Below are 27679 nucleotides of genomic sequence, written 5' to 3' on the forward strand. Positions count from 1 at the left end.
TATTTATTTATATTAATATATGTGTGTTTACAGATTTTCTGTCGCTGTCCTTTGCTGAGGTGTCGCAGTCTCTAAGGCCAAGTAGATCCGCCAAGCGTGGGGTCCCACCTGGTGTCTCTTAGTCCCACCATCGGAGTTCTGGAGGGTGGCTATTGCTGCTAAACTGAGCAGGTAGCTACGGGGCCTGACTAAAACTTGGGCTACTACCAGGCAATTCTGCAGTGTGTGCGGGAGGGATGCCACCTTCTCTGTGGGGTTTGGTATTATGAGTTTGCAGGAGCGTGCGTACCACATCCTCGCAATCCAGTCTTACTGAAGATACTTTGAACACGGGACAAGATGGGAGCACTTTCATGATGGGGTAGATAGCAGAAAAGGCGGAAAACGATGAGCTCTTACAGCTAAGCTCACTGGGAGATTATGGCTCGGCTGCAGTAATGAAGGGAGGGTGGGCCGTATAGTGGTGAGGCCAGCTCGCGGGGGGTCACAGGTGGGTTAAGGGGAATACGGCTGAGGAACATGTCGACGTCTTGGGGGGGGGGGGGGGGGGGTGGAAGCTAAAGTATGAATGCGCAAGTCCACCTCTCCCCGAGGCTTTGGCTTTTCCCCGACACCTGATGGGACTATCTTTAGCTCGGCAGAGGTGTCATGTTCCGCAAGGGGGCTACACATGGGCCTTCATTTGGTGGCACATGAGGCACTAATTCTCTGACTCAGCCCTATCCCAAGTCTCAATTGTCCCTAACCCTAAGTCCAACTTCTGACCCTCCCTAACCCCCTGTTAACATTCCTTCAATGCCTATTTTATATCACAGTCTTCATGAATTAAGAGTTCATTCCAGTGAAACCACCTTTTTTTTCTGCCAGGGTATACAGATTGTTCATCACACATTGCAAAGCCAACAATGGATTTTAAGGGAGAGAGCCTCTGCAAAGTACAATCTTTTTTAAATTTATTCATTTTATATATTTTTCTTGGGGAGGGGTAATCTCTAGTCAGCAGATACATACCGTAATTTATTAGGTTCTTCCTTGGCCAATGCAGCATACTTTGCCCTGATGTCTTGTTTTCCCCTGCTGATTTTGCCTCCAAACCACAAAGCAAACCAATGTGTAATTGTCATCAATGTCAAGCTAATGAACAACGCAAGCAATATCTTATCTAGTCGGTGCAATTTTCAGGTAACTGGGTTAAATATAAATTATTTATATATTCTTTAATATTAGTCCTTTGGTCAAGGTCATTGGTTGGAGCCACTTAGACTTCTACATCAAAGATTCTTTTATGTTCAAATTAAAACCCAAATGGTTAGCAGATGGTATGTTGTCCATTGCAGTGGAAGGTCCATGCTTGTTCATTACTCCATTTTACGTTGCCCTCTGCTATAGTTTTTGACACACGCCAGCTGATGGCCATTTATCTTAATGAGAGTCTTTAAGTCACAGCTGAACTTGGACCTAAAACATCCTCGCCGTTAACATCCTGCCATCCATCGAGGAATGCATCCGAGCCCCTTGGTGAAATCTTAATTAGTTCTAAAGGAGATTATACGCAATTATTAAGATAATATTTGTATTTTCTGCCCGATAACTGGTGAGTGTTGCGAGCGACCGTGTTTGTCGGGACAGAGCAATCTTGCTGGTAACAGTCAAAGTTATCAAGGCGTGAAATCAGGAATCCTGACGGCAACAAAATGTTATCTTTTTTTCCGCACACACAGAGGGACAAAAGATGGAGCTGCATTCTCTGTTACGTCCTACTTTAATTAAAAGAGCTGGTTGTGCTGTGCTGCCTGTGTCTATAGCCACATTTACACCAAATAGTCTGATTTGGTTTGCTATGGTGCACATTATAAAGGGTCTCAAAATAGCCGACCCTTTGTGAGGGTGCAAAACAGGAGCACATTTGATTTTTAAAATGGAGAGGTGGGCCAAGTCATTTGTAGATGAGGTTAAAAATAAATAAATAAAACTTAAAATGTGGATGTAAAATATGTTTATTTTAATAAAATAATATTATTAAAAATTGCATTAATAATTATTGAAATTAGAATTAATTAACTCATCAGTTCATCAAATCAATAAAAAAATGTAAATGCATGTGTATTTTTATTTTACTATATTTTGCTTTATTATTTCAAATAAATAAATAGTTGAATGTGATAAATGATTTTTTAAAAAGCTACATAATGAAACAAATATTACAGGATTCTTGATAATGTCAATGTTTGGTGGGCTGGAACAAAGCAGGCAGAATGTGGCCCCTAGGCCATACTCTGCCCTCCCCTGAGCTAGACCCACTGTTGTCTGTTGTTTGGTCGACAGAGCACTTTTCAGTTTACTATGGTGCCAACATATGACATTTCAAAGTTGCAATTATTTTATGTTTATGGCCAAGAACTGTACTGTAATAATGACTGTATGATAATAATGACTACGGCGTGTTCCAACTTGCATAGAAATTCAGGTTACATTTGTCTCCGTAAGAAAGGGAACCCTGACGTAAACCAAGGAACCCCAGTATCGATTCTGCGTTACTACTTTCCTTACAGACCTAGGAGTACAAAAAAGTCAGTAATTTATAGGGACAGTGGGTTCACATACAGTAAGTTACTTGTTGCAATCATGGGGTTTTTATGTCGTCTTTTAATTGTAAGGCATCGCTGCATTCTTCTGAGTGGGGATGCGATGGTGAGTCATTGTTAAAGACATTACCACACGCTTAACACCAGGAATGACCAGAACATGGCGGTTTACTCTGGAAAGTGCTACCTGAACCGGCCTATTTGCTTTTTACATTCAACTGGAGGAAAGTAAATGCTCAAATCATTTTATGACCATTCTGACTTTTTGTCTTTTTGACCCTAGCTCGTCGATATTCTGCGTGAAAGATACATAAATGACAATGGGGGGTGGGGGGGCTGCTGAGTTAATGTCAGAGGCAGGAGGGCGGCTGTGTGATAGGAAAAAGCCCCTGGACCAGGAGTGTCAGTTTAGACTAAGACTGCAGACTTCTTCGAGCATCCAATGTCCCGGTTGTGTGGGAAAAGGCACAGGCTGATAAATCCCGGCTCTACTCTGCTATGCCAATTTTGCAGGAACTCTGTGTGAAAGAGGCTTGTGATAAAAGCCAGACTCTTCATGCAGTGGACGGTGCACTGCTTTTGAAGGACAGTGACAGGACTTAATAATGATTGACTAGGGTTGAGGTAAGAACTTGTGTGTTGACGCTGACATTCTCTACCGTTTTGTGAATGCCTTGTCCCAACCGCCACTTTGTGCATATGTATATTGGTTGACTTTTGCATATATCTTTTACTCCAGTCAGGCTACACAGTGGCATCAGAAAAAAAAACGCTCCAGCTCCGCTCTGCTTGCCCTCCCCACCCAGACAAGTCCCTTAGCCCGATGGCAAGTAGGGCATCTCGTTGTGGTAGTTGTAGTCCGGGCAAACCTTTTGAACCAGGCGATAGTCCGTGCTGTAAAACGAAATGTAGATGCAGATGACTTTAAAAGGCTTCGAGCAAATCCAGGACACGTGGCTCTGGATCTGCTCCTGGAAGCAGGTCTTGGATGGGTCGTAGTTGCACAGCGAGGTGCGCTTGCTGCGGTCCACCTTCTCGTAGTCCACGCGGCAGTTGAAGATCTTCGAGTCCTTGGGGTAGACCACGCTCTGGCGCTCCAGGTCGAACTCCACCGCCTTGACGGGCGGTACCAAGCTCACCGAGATGTTGCCCTGACCCGTGGAGTTGTGGCGGAAGTACACGCTAAACGTGCCGTTGCCGTGGTCCACAATCTTGCCGGTGATGAGCAGATTCAGCCGTACCGTCTTGATGTTGGAGTAGAAATCCCCCCAGCCAAACATCTTTTTGAACTTGCCCGTCTTGACGATGGGCCGCCGCTTGACCCGGGAGCCCAGGGCATCGGGTTTGAGCGGGTCGCTACCCAGCATCTCCCAAAACTCCTGCTTGGAAAACTCCTGCTTGGAGAAGGCGGCCGGTGTGCGGTAGGGCAACTCCAGCGAGGTGGCATTGGCGGCCCGGCCTCTGCCGTGAAGCATCCAGCGGCTTAACGGTGAGAGGGTTGCCTGGCCGCTCAGGAGGCCCAACGTCTTGGGGGAGTCTCCAGAGGATCTCTTGGGGCTCGAGGAGTCGTCCTCCTGACTGAGGGCCACCTGAACCAAGTGAGAAAATGAAGGGAGAAACATGGTTATGGCAGAGATGGAGGACTTGAGTCACATGACTTGACTCGAGTCCGACTCAAGTCGTCAATTTAATGACTTGTGAAAGACTCGACTTGAACTTGCCTGTTTACATTTGAAAATCTGAAATTTCCAATATATTGTGCCATTTGTTTTGTTTATGAAAGAAAAGTAATTTTGTGTGTAATGTGAAGGTGGGTCTTGAGCCTCCTTCCACACTCTCTGTGGTCCTGATGCCCTCTGGCAGGCTGTTCCAAAGGCGTGGGCCATAGTGACTGAATGTAGCCTCATCCATCCATTTTCCGTACCATTTAGGAACTTACTGTATTGTGTTGGCATGTCAAGTCTGCACTAAGTTGCCGATTTAATGCGGCTTCAACTGCACTAGTATTTAAGTTATTGCTTCATGTTGATGACATTCTGTAACGTGTGTGGCGTACATTACGAAGTAATGGGTACGGTTAATCTAATGTTTTTTTGTACTGTGGATAAATTATATTCCTGCCACTTGGCAGCTGCCGAAAGTAACTAAATAATCAAGTAATCAGCAAAGTAACTAAGTAACTTTTAAGCTCAAGTAATCAGTGAAGTAACTAAGTTACTTTTTCAAGGTAACTGTGGCAACACTGTTTGTCACGATGTATTTCAGTTGTTTTGTACTACTCTGCTTGATAGTTTTTGGATCCCAGCATTACCTTTTGTCTGGCCCTTTGTTAATGAATCCTTTTGTGAGATTCCCCTTAACGCCTGCCTTCCTTGCCTGCTTCTCTGCACTTGGTTCCACCTACCTTGTTTGCCTGCACACCACAACGATGAACAACCCCGTACCCAAAGCACGACAATATGTGACTTACTCCCATCTCTCGTTATTAGCAAGGGTATAAGGAACGTGCCACGAAAACAAATTAAAGCTTTAATCAATATTTAATTTACTGTTCACACCTCCCGTGGTGGTGTCCGTGACATTTGATCAATTTGATACAGTATAGCGTGTATAAATGTTACAAACCGCAGGTATTACATTCTTTTGTCTAGCTCGGCTGCAAGAGAAATAATAATAATAACAAATCTGTGCTGTGATTTATTCCCAGAGCACCCCTCCAATGGAATGCTAGAGAAGCCCCAAGGGATCCTACAATTGATTCAGACAGAAAATCCAAAATTCAAGGTCCGTTAGCCTTGCGGTCTTTGGTCAATATATATGCCAGGGTGGGCTATAATCCTGTTAAACAATAAAGCTGTGCTATTAAGAAACGCTCTCCAAAGGTGTTTCTCACACCCCGATGAGCCTGATCCGCAGGCGCATTTACAAATCTTCATCCGAGGCACCACTATATAACGCTCATAAAATTGATCTTTAAGGTTTTTCTCTTTTTTTATTCCTTTTGTTGCAGAGTTGAGGCCCTTACAGAGTGTTGATGACCTATCACGTCGACAGCGGTGTTCTTTGTTGCCTGCAGGAATTACGACTTAGCCTGTTAGCTCAGTTTTGTAGCCTGGTTCTAGTATGTCTCAATGGAACTTTCAGTAACCAAACTCGGAATATGTTAAAATGACAAAACAATGGAAAAATATTTTTTATTGAACCACAACCTCAGTTTTGTTTCATGCCTTTTGTATCTCACTGCAGTATACTTTGGATTCATAATTTTACATTATTTTATGTAGCAGATCACGTTCAAATTTAGTGTGTTTGTAACGCGTCCATTTGGGCCACAAAAATCACGAATGAATCACAGAGCATCGTAATAGTATCGAATCGTATTGATATTGGAATTAATTATATCGCATTGTAATTGAATGAATTATATTGTATCATAATTGGACTAAATAGTATCACATTGCATTGTAACTGGAGTGAATCATTTTGTATCCCATTAGGAGGAGCTTTGTAATTATCCCAATATATATACAGCACACTTTTATAAAACATTACGAAGAAGCCAGGAACATGCATGGTCTAAAACAACATTTCTGTTCACAATAAACTGAGGGAGTTCATTTTAGCTAATTAGGAAATAGCAGCTTGCTGTGAATAGGATTGACTCACTGCATATATTCTGGACTGGAGTAACTTCGTAAAGCACTTCAATTCAAATTAATCCTCCTTCCTGGTTTTGTGCTATGTGACTAAATACATGGGGCAAGCTTGATAAAGTCACTCGAAGATTATCATTAGTTCCTTCAACTAAATTCTTAAAAGAACAGACTTGCAGCTTCATAATTGGCGCAGGGGAAGACGTTTATCGCCTCAAAATATTTGGGTTTGGAGCATCAAAGTGTTGGAAGACGGGTGGGGTGCACATGGAGGTTACATACAAAAGAATAAAGCATTCATTTCCAATTAGCACATGCAGTCTTTTAATTAAAAGACTAAAAGTGCCGGTCGAGAGATGAGCTGTCAATTTTGCGCTCAGCGGTAGCTTTTTGAGCCGAGTGTGAGCACCCCAGCAGAGTAATGGTGGATTATTCCGCTGTAATGATCTATATTAGCAGGTAGTTTGCATTGAAAGCGACCGTGATGACGCCGTCCTCTGAGAGCGGGACGCACTACTTCTCACTTAAATGATAAGCAATGCAAATACCTGCGTGCGTGTGTGTGTGTGTGTGTGTGTGTGTGTGTGTGTGTGTGGAGAATTAGTGGTCCCAAAAAAAAAAAAAAACAAGCATTTTGAACGATGGACACACGGGCCTGATCCTTCACAGATGAGGCAAAAAAAAAGGTCAAAGTGTGTTTCTAAAATTATTTCATAATTGAATATTTTTAAGTGTTTATTGATCAATTCATTTTAATTAATGATGTTATTATTTAAAATAAAGATAATATATATAAAATTGTTTATTATACTCATGTTATTATTAATAACTATTTAAATTCATTACTAAATCGATATTTTAATAAAACTTTTATTTTTTATTATATCATTTATAGTTACTTTCTCTCCAGAACTTATCCTCACTAGAGGCAAAAGTGAGGTACATCCTGGACTGGTCACTAGCTAATCACATCTATCTGTCCATCCATCAGCCATCTGTTTTTTTTTTCATTATAGTTAGTTTTTATTTCGTGTTGACTTTTCAAATTTGTGGGCACCATGTTGGTGACCCGAGATAGAGTCTTCAATGAGCCTAACGTGGAGTACCCGCAGAAAACCCACGCGCGCAAGCACAGGGAGAACATGCAAATTCCACACAGGAAGTGCAAAATCTGGATTCTAACATCAGAACTGTGAGGCGGATGTGCAAAACACTAGACACCGTGTCACCTATTGTTAATTTAATTCTAATTGATTAACCGATTGTTTCATCAAATATCTGTAAAATAGTTTATTTTACTAATATAGTCATACTGAATTTGGATTCGAATTATATTTTATTACTTGTAGTTAGTTTAATTATAATTAACTCATTCACTGCCATCCATCCATCAATTTTCTGCACCGCTTACCCTCACAAGGGCCGCGGGTGTGCTGGTGCCCAGCCCAGCTATCTTTGGGCGGGAGGCAGGGTGCACCCCGACTTGGTCGCCAGCCAATCGCAGGGAACATATAAACTAGCAACCATTCGCACTCACATTTACACCTACGGGCAATTTAGAGTCTTCAATTGACCTACCATGCATGTTTTTGGGATATGGGAGGAAACCGGAATGCCCGGAGAAAACCCACATAGGCACGGGGAGAACATGCAAACTCCACACAGGCGAGGACGGGATTTGAACGCCGGTCCTCAGAACTGTGAGGCTGATGTGCTAACCAGTCGTCCGCCGTGCAGCCTCATTCAGTACCAGCAAAGTTCCCCATATTACCAGCCGTTTTAAAGCATTTTAACTGCTCTTTAAAGACCCATAGAATGTTGTGTTCTGCGGCATTGTAAACACTAACCACCACCAAACCAAAGAAAGAGTACACTCGACTTTCACCCCAAAAAGTCTTTTTCTATCTTTTTACGTTCTTTACTAATCAGCAGTTGTTTTTTTTTTTTTTTAAAACAAGCAGATTTTCGAGCCACAAGAGTAGAACACAACCTTTTTGTGGAACATGTAAAGCAGAACAGTAATTTTGACGCAAATATTTTTTGCTTTTGTAACACCTCAGGCTATAAAACAACAAAATCAAGATTTAGAACCACCTCTTAATGGCAAAATTATATTTACAGACATACAACTAAGAAATGCGCCATGAGTGACGCAGTGGATTCTTTTCAGTGGTGTTCAGCATTCATACATGAACTGCGGCATCTTTTCTCACGATGATGACACACACTTTCTGCTACGTGCCGTGACACATATGCTGTATATACTCTGTTTGAGTGTGAGGTGCCTAAACTTGTCCAAATTTCAACGTTTTGGCAGTACTCTTTCATAATCAATGTGACAAGCCAAGATTCTCTAACCTTTAGTTCTACTTCTGATCTCAAATCCCAAGTTATGCAACGCTCCCTTCTACTGGCATTTGTTCATCGTTTTGTACAAGCTTGAATTTCACAGTCAAGACGAGCAAAACCCTCGTCCACACCCTCCCTTTGAAAAAATGTACTAGACGAATAAAATAGTCGGTTACAATTAACGTTTGGATTCCATTTTTGTCAAAATGAAATTTAAAAAAATTAAATGTACAGTATATATAATTGGTCATTGTGTTCTGTCTTTCATAATTTGTTTCAAAATCAACTAACATTGATTCAAAGTAAAAAATAAAAAGTAAAAAAAATACATTTTAATCAACACAAAAAACTGTATATTTAATGCCACAAATTTAACAGAACTCTTCATTTCGTGATGTAAGTGCTTGTTGGGCCATATGTAGCCCAGGGCCCATACTTTGCGCACCCATGGATTAGTAGGTAGTTTACATCTAATGCGCTGGCTGTGATGATGGCATCCTACGGGATATGACACACACTCGCACTCATTTTGTCAATCCTCAATTAATGAAAAGCGATGCAAATATAAGGTGTGTGTGTTTGTGTGTGTGTGCGCACGCGCGTGTGTAAACCCGCAGAGACGTTAATGCTGCAATGCATTATGCATTTGTCTCTGTCTACGCTCCTCTTCCGTCTACTGTCCTGACAGCCGCGGCTTCCTCGGGGATGATTAACCTCGTCTCGCTTTCATTCCGCCGATCCGAGGCGGCCAGTCGGATTTGTTCCGGCATGCCACGGACGGCGGGCTGCTATCGATTTTCTGTCTTGCCCAAAAACTCGGGATTTCCTCTCATAACAAAAGTGAGGAATTCCCTCCGTTTTGCCCTTTGGTCACAGATGAGAGGATTCATGATTTTTTTTTGTTTTTTTTTTTTTTGGGTTTTTATTTTTTTTATTTTTTTTTCTCTCGTGTAATATGGATTTCTGTGAGGCATGGCCGCCGGACAGGCCTCTCCTCTTATTACCTGTCAATCAAATTGCTCTGCGTCCCCACAAGAAGTCATCACAGCACCATTATAAATAATTATAATGGTACCTTGACAAGGTCCGACATAAACGGTGGCGCCATGGCCCGGGACAAGTATGACACCGTGTCGGCCTACCATGTGCTTTACAGACACGGGGCAGACAGTTTTTATAAATAAATACGATGAAATCAACACATCCACTGTTATTATTAAAAGAACAGTGCGTCTATATTTTTCCTCGCTACTTGGGTACTAACAGGGAATGCTCGGCGCTCCGCTATCTTCCGCCACGATTCGATAACGATTATTCCTCATGTTAGGGAAAAATCTCTATTTTTATTGCACTATTTTTTAACAAACAATATGCAACAGTTCTCAGTTCAAAATGAATCTTTAAATAAGAATAATTGATAGAAAATAAAACAAAATAAACGTACCCAAAAAAGTCTACCATAGCAAGGGCTAACTGAATAAATGTGCTATTACAAAGTGAAATCACCAATTGCAACTTAGTAGAAGCAAATACAGTTTATGCATAAACGCAATAAATAACATTAGGCCGTAAGCACCAACTTTTCATTTGAAAATCCCCATTGTCAAATCTATGAATTGTCAAGGTCGGTACGTCTCCGTTGTGCTGCTTGATTATTGGTCAGTCGTGCACGGTCACAAACTGCAAACAACAGTTTTGACTTCCCTCTCTATTTACTTCCCTCTACTTTTCATTGCCCTGAGGCCAGCCGAAAAGTTGAAGGCAGGCGATTGTTAAGTGTCTTACCGTGACGTGCCACCTCTCCGCAAACATGCAGAGAGGGCCAACTTCAAAATAAAAGCTTCCTATATTACTACACTGGACATCAATACTATGCAGTGCCGGAGCTTAATGAAGCCTTAACCATGCGTTTGCCCTGTGGTGGCTGGCTGACTATGTTGTGGGTACTGCTGCAAATGAAGCACTTTTCATATGCAGCAGTGCCCGCATTTGAAATGTAAAAAATGATCAGGCTCTTTTTTTTTTTTTTTTTTTTTTTTTTTTTTTGTGGAAGCCAAAATCGCAATCACGATCAAAATTCGATTTTGCAGCCCTAATCGTCCCCTTCGCAGTGAATAAGTTACACTGCTAACAAGTACTGTAATTTCTTGTGTATATGTTTTCGAGTATAATACCGCCCCAAAAACTACCCCCTAAATCAGGTATTCCCCTTTACCTACAGTATTTATAAGCACTATCGATTTCCTGTTATCCATATGCTCAAAACATGAAGTATTTTCCGTATTTTATCAGGTTTATCAAAGAAGTATTCTACTCTTTGTGCATGCACTGACGTTCACGTCGCTTCCTCACCATGCATTTCTACACGAGTTTGCATATTAGCAAAGAACAAATATGGTGACCGACTCAAATCAGTGCTTGATACGTTAAGTATAACATTTTCATTGTACTGTAGTGTCTTCAATGACTGCGGGAGCTGTTGGTCCGTTTATCTTTTTTATTTATTGTGAAACAACAAAACACAGCCACTGTAGGCCGTAGGCGACGCTGGAAAAGACAACAAAACGTACCGAATGCAACACTTGGCTTGCTCATGCCACCTCTCTCTCTCTTTCTCTGTCTGTCTGTCTGTCCGTCCGTCCGTCCATGCGTACGTGCAAAAGTCTGGGCTCTGTCGATTTGCCCTGATTTGGCATTGTGGGGCACTTTTTCTTGTGGGAGGTCTAAAATATCCTACTTGGGTGACCATGTACAACACAGGCAGGAAAAAACATGAAATTAACTCATTATTTGTATGAAGGCGACAAATCTTGTTCGTCAGGTTCTTTTTTCATGTTTTAGTGCACAATGTCATTTAAAAGAGATGCAGCATTTGTGCTCACACATTTCAATGCATTAAAATGCAAAAATCAAGTGACATTTATGGCATGTCGACAGGCTGCTGTGGAAGTATGGTATGCATCAATTTGCCCTCAATTTGCTTGTTTTTCCGTGTGAAGGCAACAAAAGTAATCTTCCGTGGCAGTTCACCAACATTTTACAGATTTACCTAATTTAAAGGACAATATTTTTATAATCCAATACCAGCACCTGTAAGTACATCATTTTTCCTTTCTTTTACATTGCCACTGCGACGTCAGACTGGTGTACGTCAATTTTTGACAAATTTGTGACTCGCAGCAGTATTCTTTTGTGTATTAGCGAGGGAGAGTGCAGAAATTTTCCGACTTCCAGGATTTCTGGAATTCAGCGTCATCATTCCTTGTGGCAAAATTTGGAGTCTTGCATGTGAGCAAAAACATCTCTGAAGAAGATTAATAAACAGCTTACGTAAGAATACACCCGCCTTTTTCCTTTAAGTACAATTTAATTCGCCTCCTGTGCTTTTGTCTTTTTATTCATTTGCATGTGTTTGAAGAGTTTCCATTCCTGTGGAATGCTGAATCATCTCGAAAAGGTCGCTGCGGTGGCCTGACACCTCGTCGATTTTTTTATTGTTGAATATTACAACGGGCATTACTTTTATGCTTTAGATCCTTCCGGAAAGAATGCACACGGCTACAACTTTGTCGCCACTTTGCATTTAAGCGTGGCGGGGGAGTATATGAGGTGTAAGGTTTAAGCATCAGCAGCACACGTTCTTTTACTTGTGCAATGTAAGCAAAATGGGATAGGATGGATTTCTTAGGAAAAGAACATCTAGGAATGCCAACAGTGAAGAGCAGTCCTCCGCCATTGCCCTAACAATTCTCATCTGCCTAATTTGTATCGTAAACGTTAAAAATGTCATGTTCCGTGGCATCATCGTCAACACTGATGACATTTGAGCCAAACAAGACATTTTCAGGTAAGATAAGTGCTTGCCTAACTTCTTCTTTGCCTTTTCCAGTGGTCTGGCCCTGCGGCACATTGTTGCCTCCCACAGATCAGTCTGGGTACTGCATCAAGTTGCGTTTGTTTTTTGTTTGTTGGGTTGGTTGTGTTTTTTTTTTTAGATTCAGAATATGGGGGTGGTTGCATGTGGCGGGCTTTGTTGGTTGCCTCAAGCAGTGTTGGACAGCCTTTATAAATGTATTTTAATTTAGAAAACGCTCACGGCACACCACTAAACAAAAAGTATACTTGTAGCGATGGAAATACTAATGATCTTGTCTCAATTTATTCACAAATTTACTTAGAATGAAATCTGGGCCTGGCAGTTGAAAATAAAACCATTAATCTCTTGTATGAATGGCAACAAATGAATACACAGGTTAATTCTACCTTCCGCCATCTAGTGGGAAACCATTTAATCTGCCCGTTACGATATGCTGCTGGTGTGGATAGATGAATAAAGGCACTATTTGTTGAAAATAAGTTGTTTTAGTTTGTCATTGCCCTAGACCACTGATTCCAAACCACTGTGCCACGGGAAGTCGAACATTTTCACTGAACCGATCAGAAAATAACTAACGATACGAACAGTACACGTAACGCTAATTAAATTTGTGAGTAAATTGTGCTGAGATCATTATTTCAATTTGCAAAACATGGAAATCGGGGCATAATTGACACCCCTCTACAAATGTTTAGAATTACCTGTATTAATAGATTAAACCAGAGGAGGAGCAAGTCACAATCCAGTGTCAAGTCACTGTGGGAAAGAATCACGCAAGTGAAGTCGAGTCGCCACTAAATTTCAAGCAAGTCGAGTCAAGTCATTACTTGGTTTAAGCAAGTGAAGTCAGACAATCTTGCTCCAGTCGCAACATATATTGGAGTGGCAATAAAATGTTTGTCACCCCATAAGTCAGAACGCCCAAAAAAGTATTCACAACTTATAAAATTTAAATCAACAACAACTGAGATTATGATTGATTGAATTGTTTTAAATTTGTATTTCAAACTCAATTTAACTGAACTTTATTTCTGACCCAACTATGGTGTGTACATTTTGATGACAGCCTTGTAACTCCTATGGTTCTCAAGAGAACACAATTAAGCAAAAACCAAGACTGTTTTCTGTTGGTCAAATATAATTAGATGTGTACCTAATGAGCTAATGGAGAATGAAAGAGATTCATAATTGAGGGAATAATACTGTGCATGACATAAATCATAAATATGTTGCCATCCTTAAACAGAAAAAAGGAATGTGGACAAAATCTGCATTCCTCCTGTGTCCTCTAATTAAATCACTGTCAGGTTTGTTGATTTATTTAGAGGCGGTGATTTAGAAGAATTGACAATTGTCATTAGATTAAAGGTTATGTTTCATATGCTGTGGTCTCAAATTTAAAACCAGTGCAGACAAGTTTTATTACAGAGCCGACACAGCAGATATTTTAATGGCGAGACTTCAATAAACCCGCTCACTAGTATGAAAATTATATTCACACATAGCCACTCACAATTTGTACTCTACTTACTAATAGTGGAACTCACTTTTGTCAACATTTTTATCTCTGTGAATGAGTTGACTCGAGTCGAGCCGTTTGACTCAAGTCCCCCCATCGCGAGTTCAAACTGTAAAAATATCATACTATCATTCCCCAAACTCATTTTACCATTAAAAAAAATAGTTTACAGGTGATTTGTGCTCGTGTACATGCACAATTGACGAAGACTCTCCATACGTTCCACTAAGGCTACGTTCACACTTGATGCCCAATTTGGATTTTTTTTTTGTTAGATCTGATCTTTTTATGTAGTCATTCAAATTACAAAAACAAATGCAACTGCTACTGTGGATGGAATGGCTCCATGAAGTGACACGCATGTCACGTTGTACATGAGAACAAACACAAGGCGCCATGTGTTTAAGGACGTAAATATGGCCCGGTGTCTTGATGCATCTGTGGCTATTTCAAAGATTTTGTGCAACTGGAGCCAATATTTTCTTCCATTTATCAGTTCTAAAGCATCTTTGTTTTCTGCTCGTTTGTCCGACATACGTAGCTTATGTCGTGTGTCTGTTTTGTCAAACAATTGACAAAGGACGTTTGTTGTAACTTGCGTGTCCATACTGCACTCGCATCGGATACATATCCGATTTATATCCACATGCGAAAGAGGCCTGTGTCAGATATGAAAACATCAGAATTGTACTGTTCACATTGACATGAACAAATCTGATAAATGTCAAATTGGCAAAAAAAATAAAAATAAATAAATAATCTGAATTCATCTGCAGTTTGAACACAGCCGAACATCTCAGGCCAAACTGAACTCCTCCCTGACATACAAGGATGTTAGTCTCTTTGGCGTGGTGTATCACCTCAACATACAGTACTTCCTTGACACCAATTACTAATGTCCCATTAATCCTAATATGATGACTTTTTTTTGGTAACGAGTAATCTAACGCGATTTATTCAATCCACTATGCCTTATTATTTTTGTCATTTTCCTTTATAAAAAAAATATTATTTACTTTCTTTATCCGACAAGCGATGTCACATATTAATGTAAAATATGTGGCTTAGCCCCCCAATAAAATGTGTCTGAGCTCATTTAAGGTTGAGAAACACTAGCCTAGGCTACGGCACATACTATACGAAAACACGTAGTGATTGCTGTCGGTTGGCTGCGATTTCGTCTGTCACACGTGCTTAGCTTAACCGCTGAAGATGCAAGGCAGGTGGCGAGAACTCTGTTGGTGGCAGTAATTGCGAGCCATTCAGCCTGAGTGAACGGCGGCCCCCGGGCCCCTCTACTCTCCGCGGGGAGCGCAATCTCCCCTGGCCCTCCCCCAGCTCCGGTTGACGATTAGCAGCCTGTTACCGTGAGAGCGACAGCACTATAACGGCGCTTCCTGTGGCGGTGAAGGGTCACGCTTGGCATAAAATCGCTCGGGTGGGAGGGGAAACAGTTAAGTGGAATCTGAGCCATCATTTCAGCTCAAGCAGGTGACTGCTGACAAGCCCAAGTGTCATCCAGTCAAACACGTAATTATTACATTATTTTGCGATTAACTTTGACTGTAGTGCAATGCAAAATAATTCATCAATTCCTACTTGCTATTGCTACTTTGATACAAATGTCCCCACTTTCAATCTAATAATTGATTATGGTTTCTTAATATCATATATTGTTGGTATAGGTCCTTGCTAAAGGGGCCTGCTGCTAGTCTTAGCATCTTGTGTTGTGTGTAGTTTGTGTTTTGCGAATACAACTGTGGGTCTTAGAACACCTACTGACTCAAAATGGCAGAAAAGGAGAGAAAACAAATTTCCGTTTGAAATGTATAATGTGATAGATGTAAAGTGCCAGGACAATACCAATTTTGACTCTGGGCCATGGCGTGAATCACATAGTGATTCAAAATGTCCCAAAAATCGAAAAGAAAACTTTATCTGTTCAGATATTAGCATGCAACAGAAGTAAGACAACAGGACTGTACCATTTTACATTGTGGGGTGGGCCATAAAAATCCCATATTGATTATAAACAGCAAAAAATTGAAATTTAACTGATTGTATGTGAGCATGCGACAGATATAAGATCCAAAAATGACAAAAGGTTTGTGTATTAGCAAGATAGGGATTGTACCTGGCCGGCACGCTGGGTGACTGGTTAGCACATCCGCCTCACAGTTCTGGGGACTGGGGTTCAAATCCCGGCCCCGCCTGTGTGGAGTTTGCATGTTCTCCCCGTGCCTGGGTGGGTTTTCTCCGGGTACTCCGGTTTCCTCCCACATCCCAAAAGGCATGCATGGTCGCTTAACTGGAAACTCTAAGTTGCCCGTAGGTGTGAATGTATGTGCGAATGTTTGTTTCTATGTGCCCTGCAATTGGCTGACGACCGGTTCAGGGTGTACTCTGCCTCCCGTCCAAAGATAGCTGGGATGGGCTCCAGCACGCCCGTGACCCGAGTGAGGCTAAGCGGTAAAGGGAATGGATGGATGGATGGATGGATGGATGGATTGTACTTTTTTCTTATTATTATTATTGTGGGGTCGGGCAAAAAGCCCACAGTGACTCAAAATGGCATAAATTGAGGCAATTTCTCTCGCCTTTGTGCGAGACGGAGATAACAGACAGACAGCGCTGTCGTTCTATAAAATCAAATTGTTTTAGAAAAAAATGAGATTTATCCATCTATTTGAAGCGAACGTGTTGAGCTAACAAGTTTAAAGCTAAATTATATCCATCCATCCATTTTCGGTGCCGGTTATTCTCACTAGGGTCGCGGTCGTGCTACCATGTCATTCATTGTCAGTCAGGTTTTTGCTGAATTTTGTCTAACTGGTGACAAAACATAGGATTACTAAACAATACCTTTTGCCTTTGTGCTCGGTAAGTGTAACAGACAACACTGTGCCATTAACCAATTTCTAAGATTTCTTTGAGGCATATTGTGTGTTAAATCAATTTTTTTTAAACAGGAAATCGAATCATTTGGGGGGGGGGGGGGGACACGTTATCCTTTTGGCTGCAAACATGGTGAATTGAGTTTAAAGCTCAAATAAATGTCACAATTATCCAGATCTTGACCGATAGTTATACAGTAGGTTATTCATTGTTTTTGTGCTACCTATCTATACACACATTTTCATATTAATCAGTTTTTAGTTTTTTTTCATAATTCTGCAAACTTACCAGTAAATAAATGAACCAATAAACAGAGATCCATTCTTGCATAAAGTACCTGAAAGCGGTACTTGGGTAAAAAGTATCTTAACAGAAAATTACTTCGGTAGAAGTAGAAGTCCCCTCGTATAGTATTACGAGTACTTAATATTAGAAATAAAAGTATTCCCCCCAAAAAGTGAAGGGGAACCGTATTAGTTGCCAAAAGTATAAATATAAATACTGAAGTAAAATACTGTACAGATAAGTGAAAATTCTACTTTGGTACAGTAATGAAGACTTCGTTCTCTATCACATTACAAGACTGTGGAGATCAAAAGGACATTGTTGGAGGGGACATCACTACATCACTGAGTGTCTTTAACCAGCTTTTAAGGTATCTTTGAGGCATTATGTGGATCAGTAAATCCAATTATCCTGAGGGAGGGAAATAAGATCTACTCATCTTTTCTGCGCAAACATGTTGAGATGACTTAAAGCTCTATATCGCTTAATGATATGGCCGTCAAAGGAGCAGATGTGAAGTGATGGAGGCTGACAGTGTGCCTGGGCAGAGCTGAAAAGCTGGTCCTGGTCCCGGGGAGTTCAATAGGCACTCGCTTGTTGTCTCCGTTGCACTCAAATCTTCATCTCTAATATGACATCAATTTTTAATTAAAGACTGGTACAGCTCAGATGTCTTAAGCGTCAGCCTGGCCGCTTTTCTCCCACGCGTCTAATAAGCTCGCCGTGGGAGCGCTCCTGTGTTACACGATTAAAAGTCTGAAAACGGCTTTTGCCCTTAGAACTAATTGTCTTTTCATTGTGTGCAGTGAAAAAAGGTAATTTCTCCAGAAACATTGGGCTCCTTATAAATCATTTACGTCTTCTTTTTTGGGGGGCGGGGAGGGGGGTTACACACTTACCACCTTTTCATTTTCAACTCTTCACCCACCGTGTTCCACTATTGTGTGGTCCCCGAAGACTGGTTCGTTTTGTATGCTCGGCCAGGTGACCGCTCTTGAATTGGCTATCACATTTCTGCATGATAAGATATCGACCAGTCGGCGGAGGGTGGGAAGGGAAGACAGCGGGGTCTGTCCCCTGATGTGGAAACAGCTTTAAATGACAGTATGCCTGCCTGCTAAACTTAAAGAAATTGCATATTTTCCCCCATCGGTTTCTGTAGCATTGGGAAAAAAAGAAATGTAACATAAGAGGTGTGACAATGAAGAAACGAGACTTGACTAACTGTCTACGTCAGAATTTTTCTGTAAAATCTCACCACTGCTATCATATTGTTCTGTTTAGGTTTTGTTTGGCTGGCTAGCGTTCCCCCCCCCCCCCCCCCCCCCCCCCAAAGGAGTTCTTTAAAAATTCAGTCCCAGAAGCAAGTTTCACTCAGTAACATGAATTTGGCTCAGCATGTCTATTGTGAGAAGACCCGCAGAAGAGTCTTAGGAGGCCATGCTACAAAATGAACAGGAAGCCTGACATTTTGGTTTGAAGTGACCATTTTAATTCCTTTTCTATTTAATTAAATTTTAAGACAAGCTTGTCCAAGAGATTTTGTCCAATGGCTACCAAATTTTTAAACCAGATATACTAGCAGATGGGCCAAGTGAAAGTGCGAGGAATTATGGTTTTAGTCATTGCATGTGGAGCATGGCAAGGAAGTTTGATTAGTCAAATTACAAAACGCTTTAAAAAGTCAACTCCACAAGGTTCAAGCCAGTTTCACTCAAGAATGTGGAATTTGGTAGTCATGTGTATTTTGAGTAAACCCACAGAAAATTATAAGAAGCCATACCTGAAAAGACACAGGGCGCATCTGCTCTTTTGTTTTGAAGCGACCATTTCAGGGTCAGTTTTACCACTATATCTATCGAGTATAAATTATTACAATTTGGCAGCAATTGCAAAAAATCTTTGAAGGGCCCCACAAAATGACCAAAGTCACATTAAAATTAAAAAGTGTACACAGCAGTCTCGTTTCTTTATTGTCACAGTTAAAATGCCCTCTTTTCTTAATTTTTAGACCTAACGTCCGTGCTTCGACAGTAAACCAAGAACAATATGATATTGCAACACGGCCCACAGTGCACCGTAGAGACACTTATCTGCACATTTTCATTTTGAATCCCAATGAGTCACATGGAGAGAGTAACAGAGCAGGTGAGCACAACTGCTGCTGTGCTAATAGAGACTTCCTGCCCCCGGGCTAAAACTGTCTGACTCATGCACAACCAAAGCAAATGGGTGGAGCATACACCTGCCGATTGCTCGCACTCCCTCAGGCTCCCAAACTTGGGTCGGGATGTGGTGTCACCGCACAAGCAGAGTAGCTTTTAAAAGCCACGTTTACACCTGTCGAGTTCAGTTCAACACACTTTGGAAGGCTGTATCCAGATTATTTGCCCAACATGGTTGCTTTTCAACCAAAATGGCCAACCATTCCTGTGCATGGAAACTTTATCGTTCATCCTGTTGTTATCAACATCCATTTTCTGTACCCCTTTATCCTCACAAGGGTCTGGGGCGTGCTGGAGCCCATCCCAGCAATCTTCGGGCGAGAGGCGGGGTACACCCTGAACTGGGCGCCAGCCAATCGCAGGGCACATAGAAACAAACAACCATTCGCGCACACATTCACACCTAAGGGCAATTTAGAGTCATCAATCAACCTACCATGCATGTTGTTGGAATGTGGGCGAAAACCCATGGAGGCACAGGGAGAACATGCAAACCCCACACAGGATGTGATTGGAACCCCAGTCCTCAGAACTGTGAGGCAGATGTGCTATCCAGTCGCCCACCGTTCCGCCTTATTATAGACGTGCACCTAATTTTGTGTGGATCGTTGGGGGATTTTTTTTTTTTTAAACATGATTACTTTATAATTGTTGATTTTAGAGAGTGAAGGGTGACCCACAGTGCATTGCCTTGTAGCCTCATTGGGAAAGCGAGTGGGTGTAACTTTCGCCAGGGAATCGTAATTAAAACCACTGTCTCCTAGAATAAAAATCCACAGCAGACCTTCTATCTTGAAGTTCTGCACACACGACCTGTTACTGCCCTCTTCATGTTTGGACAAGAAGTAGACTGCTGTCAGCACCGTTTAACGCCCAAAGGCCAACCTCCTCGTCTTCTGAGCTGATCGGGCCCGCCTCAAAGTGAGCCTTTCCAATTAAAGCGGTGGAGCTCAGTTGGATGGATGACTTTTAAGAGGCGCTCTGGGATTCCTGCTGGGGGATTTGAGAATATATGGAGCGGCGACAACAATTATTTTTAAAAGCCCATTTGAGCCGTCTTCCACGGTCCACTTCTCAGCGACCACTCTGGGTGGGTCGTAACGCATAGAAAGAAAGAATATGGACACCTTGTCTATGTATCAAAGGGCTTATAGGCTGTACAATTTTATATACTACATATATGTGTGTGTGTGTGTGTGTGAGAGATCTTTTTTTATGAGCTAAGGTCATGTAAGGTTGAGGTTGCCACCAGGTTTACAGTAGAGGCTAAAAAAAAATGAGCCCATTTCATTGATCAATCTTATTTAGGTTACCGACTGGAACACCAAGTAATTTAGAAATTTAAATAAGTAGACCTAGTATCAAGACTTGTGGAACGACTCTAGTGTTCTACTGTTTCCCCCATGTATTCTGACATTCATGTAGGCAAGGCACCCATTTTACATGCGAAAAATCTCACGCCACCCAACCAAACTAAAAAAACGGAATAATGATGATCTCGTCTTAATTTACTCACAAATTGACTCAGTCCGTGTGAAATCTTGGCCTGTTTAATTTAACACAAAGCTGATATACTCGCAGGAAGCCATGATTTATTCTGTATGAATGGCAACAGGTGGATACACAGGTTCATTGTACCTTCTACCATTTAATGAAAAGCATTTAATTGTTTGTTTTTCTACTATATATTTACTGGAATGGATGGATGAACAAAGAGATTTATAATTAATAGAAAATAATTTTCAGACAAATTAAGTGGAATTGGATAGCTTCACCTGGCACCCCTGATGCTGTCACACGGCAGGCACCCTTGTTGGGAATCACTGGTGTACTGTAAAAATGTGTGGACTGAGTAGCAACCCTTGTGGAATGCCACCTGTTTTCTAGTATAGCGGCTAATGATTTCAACATTTGTTTAGAGCATACTGCAAATATCTGTGGACATAGTAGATAGTGACATATGCAGATAGATAGTAGACATAGACCTTGTGGAACACACCAATTTTATTCTGTAGCAGCAAATAATTTTTACCTTTACAGCGTATAATAAATATGTGGACTTAATATATAAACTTGTGGAACACTGCTAGATGACAAATTTGTACGCAAGTGGGAACGCACCATAGTCTATCACTAACCTTCAGTAACGCAGTAGTAAAGTTATAGTTACAGTAAATATTTGTATGGAAAATACTTCCAGGCCTTAAGTATAATACAATCAAATGAAAAACAATAGGTTTGTCCAATCATAAACTCAGTCTCGTATGTTGGGAATGTCGTAAACTAGGGACAGTCTGCATAATTTTTTATGTGCCTTGTTAGGGTGAGGTTGCTGCCTGGTTAGCAGTAGAGTCTTAAAAACATGAGCCCTATTCACTCAAGTGTTTTTAGAAATATTATCAAATGCTGTTTAGCCATCTTAACGTGCGTTTTTTTAGTTCTGCTTTGACCCTCAACGTCACGATTAATTTGTTTAAAATTATGGTTTTATTAATAATAACTCTGTCTGCAATTTGTGATCGAGTCAAACAAGTGCAGCACATTAAATTGCCTTTTTGGTTCCGGTACAAACTGTTCTGCTCACTCCCACGGTGCTCAAAACCAGCAGCTTTAATTAAGGGTAGAAAGTAGAAACATAAAAATACATCTCTTTCTTAATATCTCCGTGAGCTTCCTTCTTTACAAACTGTTGCTCATAGCAATATTTTGACATTGATTATCCACATACGTTAGCAAATACGCTTGACCAAGGACGGCTCCTTTTTCTAGGGGATTTAAATGGATGCATTGCCACGTAGACACTTAGACTGCCCATTTAGGGCTGGGAATCGCAAAATACCTCACAATACCATATTGCGATATTTTGCTAATGTTAATGATATCACTGTACATTGATTATGCGATAATTGATTTATTTTGGTGGAAACATTTATGACTCACTGCAATATCAATATCTTATATATCAATGTTTTGCCAAAGATAACAATATCACGATATGCTGATCATGTGATCATTGATGTAGTGTGGGGGAACATTTCAGATTATTTAGCATTATCAATTTTTTATGTGTCAATGCTTTGCCAACGATATCTATATCATGATGCAATGATTATTTAGAATAGGTGTATTGATAACATTTAGGATACATTGTGATATAAATTTTATATTATTCAGTATTTTACGAGAGATAACGATATCGCGATATACAGTAGTAATTATGCCACAATAATCGCTAGCACTGAACGGAATGCTCGTATCTCCAAAATGGCACATTTGTTGAGCTACTAACATTGCATTATCAAAGGGAGAAAGCCATTTTCAACACTTTAGATTGGTCAATAATTTGTAAAATAACAGATCCACATGGGGTCTGACCAACCGATTTGTGAAAAAAATATTAAATTGACCAAATTTGGACATAGTGACGATATATTCCTTAAATATATTATGTGGTATATTATTTAAAAAAAAATACACACAGAACATAACCAAGTATCAATATTTCAGACTTCTGTATTCATGCAGTACATAAACTGTAAAAGAAAACAATACAACATTATTATTGTTGTTGTTGTTGTCATTCGATATGCTCAAGGGCCACTTCATTAGGTGCACTTATAAAGTATAAATCTTTTACTTTGTACAACCACAATAATAAACATACTTATAGCCTAGCCAAATATCAATATTCGATGCCGGTGTATTGATACAGTACATTACTCTGAAAGACAACGATACAAAATACATTACGCTCAAGGGCCACTTCGTTAGGTACCCCTGCATAGTCTACATCTTGCACTATGCTTTCAGTATGGATGTTTTTAACACATTGAAAACCATTGGATTCGCTATAAAGCTGTACAATTGTACAAGCACAATGATATACACATTGTCCAATAAATACCTCTGAGATGGTGTCAAAAGGGAACGTTGTTTTTACTATGAGGTGAAATTCTTCCATTGGTGATCTCAGTGTCTGCTGAATGTGTATTTTGTGGCCATTTGCAGAAGGTCCCCGGAGTGTTGGGGTCTCTCTCTTTTCTCATTCTCTCTCTCGGGGGAATTGCGCACCATTGCGACAGAAAAGATTGCATTTTAAATCATCCTCTTGTTAATTACTTTACTTTTTGTGCCTTAATTGACTTAATTCATGAATTGCGCCATAATTCATTAATTGCGCCATAATTCATCAGTGTCATGGAGCTAATGAATTACCCATGATCCCCTGCTGACATGTTTTCTTTCCCCCTTATACATGCAAAAAGGGGTACAAAAATCTTTTAACAGCTGTGACTGTGTTAATCCTATTATCACGAGTGTGTGTGCGTGTGTAATCCGCCATTTTTTTTACTATCACCTGAGTCTTTGCACCCCCTTCTTCTTCTTCTTCTTCTCCTCCTCCTCCTTCCTCTCCTCGTACCCCCACCCCTCGGTTTTCCGTAATGAGGCAGCTGAGCCCGCGGGCTTCCGAGCAAGAAGAGGAGGAGGATGTTTTCAACTTCCCTCGTGTGACTAAAGAGCTGATTTCTCATTAAAGGCAGTTTTATTTTTTTATTTTTGCCTTTTTGTGCAAGCACACATGAAAGGCGAATGGGTGAGCTCAATTTAAGACGCAAGGGGGAATTAAAAAAAAATATATATATATTAAACATATTTTTAATTGTATCACGCATGCACAATTTTAATTTTTTAACCGCATTTTGTTCCTAGAGCCCCAAAATTGTTTGGGTAGCGCCCCCTGCAAGTTTGAAAAAATTCAGCCCCCAATGCCAGTTCCATGTAGCCACATGAAAGTTGGTAGACATGTTTATCATGAGAAGACCCACAAAAAAATTTCAAAAAGCCATGCCCGAAAAGGCACAGGATGTCTGCCATTTTGGTGGCAAAGTTTGATGATTCACCATAAAACAAGAAACTTAATAATTCAGCTGATGAATGTTTTGAAAATTCAGCCCACAAAGCAGGGTTTCACTAAGCAATATAAAATTTGGTGGACTTGTCTTTCGTGTGGAGACCCATAAAAAATTCTCAAGAAGCTATGCCTGAAAAGACACAAGAAGTCTGCCATTTTAAACCAGCTTTACGAGGCAACTTCAAATTTGGGAGGCATGCCTGTCATGAATAGATCCACATTAAAGTCTTAAAAAACCTGAAAACACACAAAATGGTTTGAAAACACACAAAATGTCTGCCATGTCGGTTTTAAGAGGCCATTCTAAATGTGACTAATTTTGACCTTTTTCCAAGGGCACTTCAATGATGAACTTATTTCTGAAATTTTGTCCAGTAGCTACCAAATTTGAACGTAGCATGCTTGACAGATGGGGGATGCAAAATTGTGAAAAATTGTAGTTTTGGTCAAGGTGTGTGGGCGGCGTGGCGAAGTTTGATGACTCGCCATAAAACATGAAAATGAAGTACCTGAACTCTATGTCATCTTGTGGGTGAAGATGATGACAGTCCTTGGCGCCCCCTGCTGTCAGAAACCTCCACACCCAACAAACCCACTATAATCATCGCAACTCCCGATTTGTGCACCCCCCCCCCCCCAAGATCATGGGGTTAATTGCCTATTCATTGCTGCTTGCAGCATTAATTTCTTATTATTACTGCCGTGATGGATTTAAAGCAGAGGTCACATTGAGTGAAATGCATGTAAAACGTATCAATGTACAGCCTACATGCAGTACTGTGTTTTCTCAGATGATGATGATCAAAACTGCAATGTTCATCATTTCATAGCAATTTTACAGCGCGGTGAGTTCAAGTGCCTGAAAATCACAAGTATACGCGAGCGTCTCGAGTGTCCTTTGAATACAAATGTGATGTCATTGATGTTAAAACTGTGGCCCAGCACATTCGCCATGGGTTTAAGTTGATGTATTCATGCAAACGCTACCAGAAAAAAGTCTGATGGGGTCACATTGAACGTATTCATAAATAATACAGAGCGTAAACAAAAGATGACGGGCAGACATAAGCGGAAAGTCACTTCTTTGATTGCCGTCCTGTCACGGTTTCCACTTTTAAATGCAATTTTAAGTTGTTTAATTGATTATTTTTGGATAGTCTTCAAACCTATTTAAGACCCGACTGACTTTTGGGGCAAGGGGCAGGGTACAGTCTGCACTGGTCGCCGACCAATCTCAGGGCACTTTAGACAAACAACCTTTTTACACTAAAAATTTACAATTTCAATTTAGAGTCTTGATTGAACATAAGGCACGTCGCACACTGAGCGAAGTGGCCGAATACGACTTAAGTGGAGAATCGCAAACAAAATTACAGTCTGCCACCTGGCACACGTACCAACCACGCTGCAATGGAAAAACTGCGCCACCTGGTGTTCTCATAAGGAAATAATGTTTTCAGGCGCTACAAATATTGTACTACATTATTTTTTTAATGAACCACAAACAACATAGCAATATTTTAAAGGAAGAAGCAGATTTTCCTGGCTGCTCTAACTATATTATAATAATACAAAAAGAGGAAATGGGTAAACAAAAATAGAGGAGAGAGTGGATATTTCAGAGAGATATTTCATTGACTGCACTCGTGCATTTCGATGACAGAGACTCTCCTCGCTTTGCTTTTTAGCCACAGGTGCATATAAAAGTATAGTTAAGTATTATAGTAAAACTACAGTGTGTATTTGGAAATACTGAATTATTATGGCTTAGTGACAGCCGGCTGGATTTCCCGAAAATTTTTTGTTGTGAAAGATCATGTGATCCATTTTTGATTGGCAGTTACATTTGCAACTTTGCGACCTCCCCTTTACCTGCTATTCCGATTTCGAATTGCAGCAAAACCAGTGGCAGAACCCGGCACCCTCAGTTGTGTTCAACCACGCCGCTCGCTGTCCAGTGGGGCAAACTCACATAAGCTCGGGGAGAGCATGCAAAACTCCACCGAAAGATCAGATTCAAACCTTAAACCTCAGAGCTTTGAGGCAGACATGCTTGCCTCTTTTTTTGGGATCATCCATCCATCCATTCTTTAGCGCGCTTGTTCTCATTACGGTGGCGGGTGAGCTGGAGGCTATCCCAGCTGACTTTGGGGCAAGAGGCGGGGTACACCCTGGCCTGGTTGCGAGCCATTCACACGGCACATGTAGGGAAATAACCTTTGATGCTTATAATCATACCAATGAACAATTTCAAATGTGGGGGGGGGGGACCAGAGAAAAGCACGAGAAGATCCAAACTCCGCACAGAAATGTGCTTGGATTCGAGCCTGGATCCTTTTGACTGCGAGACAGCCATCTTCTATTAACCGAATAGGGTTTTTTTTTTTTTTTTTTTTTTTTTACTGTGGCAGAAAGTCGGAGCGCCTGCAGAAAACCCACGCAAGCACAGGGAGATTATTAAAACTCGAGATTCGAACCCAGAAACTCTCCACTGTAAGGCAAATGTGCTAACCTCTAGCTTGAGATGTTGGCTTTTCATACCATTTTAAGCTATTTATTATGACATGGCGTTCAGAACGTCACTGTGCACCTATTACATATTTTATGACCAGAGATGTTTCAGTATGGAATACATATTAGTCAACGTTCTATATTAACAATGTTAAAAGAAATACTTTCCAAACACCCTCTAAATTAGTTCTTTGAGACATAATCTGCCCCCAGGCTGACTATAATTGGTCCTTGCATCGTGTTTGTCAACTTTGTAGTCAATTTTGTGCATCATAAGGACCCCCCCCCTAAGTCCCTCGTATTGCGACTTTGTCTCCCTTACCAAACAAGCGGTTCCGTTGAGGAGCAGCAGGATGAAGCAGCGCATTGTTCCACCACGCTTGAAAAGCCCCAACTCTTCCCTCCTAAAAAAAAAAAAAAAAATCAACTCCCTCTTCCTCCTCCTTGCTCTTCTTCTTATTATTCTTCTTCACGAGCCTACGACACCGAGTCCGTCCCGGCTGGTGCGCCGTCCCGTCATGTCCCTTTTCGGGGCTCGCTCTTGCTGCCTTGCTTTTATTTTTTCTCTGTGTCAAAGTCCGATTAGCTGCAATTTGGAAATTCCATGTCGTTATCATCCATGGCAAGAGATTCCAGCGTAGTGTGCGTTCCCGGGAAGGCTGGGAATGGTGCGAATGATGATGGGTTAGGATGCAACCTCCGGCTCGGACTGAGCGGTGCTGAGCTTGAGAGGAGCTGACACTCGTTTTAACACCTCTCTCTTTCTCTCTCTCTCTCTCTCTCTCTCACTCATTCTCTCTCTTTCTCTCTCTCTCTCTTTCTCTCTCTCATCCACTTTCTCACATTCATTAGGAATGCAACACGCGCT

The 27679-nt window shown here is 41.0% G+C and overlaps 1 protein-coding gene and 1 long non-coding RNA gene across 3 annotated transcripts in view; one reads left to right on the forward strand and one right to left on the reverse strand.

The window, feature by feature from the left end:
* LOC133466017 (neurexophilin-1) lies at positions 1 to 27512 on the reverse strand. The gene is made up of 2 exons (XM_061749280.1): positions 27134 to 27512; positions 1 to 4174 (listed from the first exon to the last, which is right to left on the reverse strand). The coding sequence occupies exons 1-2, from the start codon at positions 27176 to 27178 to the stop codon at positions 3401 to 3403; spliced, it is 819 nt and encodes a 272-aa protein (XP_061605264.1). The 5' UTR covers positions 27179 to 27512; the 3' UTR covers positions 1 to 3400.
* The window catches only part of LOC133466018 (uncharacterized), a 196785-nt gene that overhangs the window by 70508 nt on the left and 98598 nt on the right, over positions 1 to 27679 (forward strand). The window lies entirely within an intron of this gene.

This window comes from Phyllopteryx taeniolatus, chromosome 16 (assembly GCF_024500385.1).
Source record: "Phyllopteryx taeniolatus isolate TA_2022b chromosome 16, UOR_Ptae_1.2, whole genome shotgun sequence".
Taxonomy (NCBI): Eukaryota; Metazoa; Chordata; class Actinopteri; order Syngnathiformes; family Syngnathidae; genus Phyllopteryx; species Phyllopteryx taeniolatus.

Excerpts from the sequence above, each read along its gene's own strand:
- LOC133466017 (XM_061749280.1), bottom strand. The coding sequence starts at position 27,178 with ATGCGCTGCTTCATCCTGCTGCTCCTCAACGGAACCGCTTGTTTG. Across the intron at positions 4,175-27,133 it reads TCAACGGAACCGCTTGTTTG|GTGGCCCTCAGTCAGGAGGA; the intron begins GTAAGGGAGACA and ends CACTTGGTTCAG.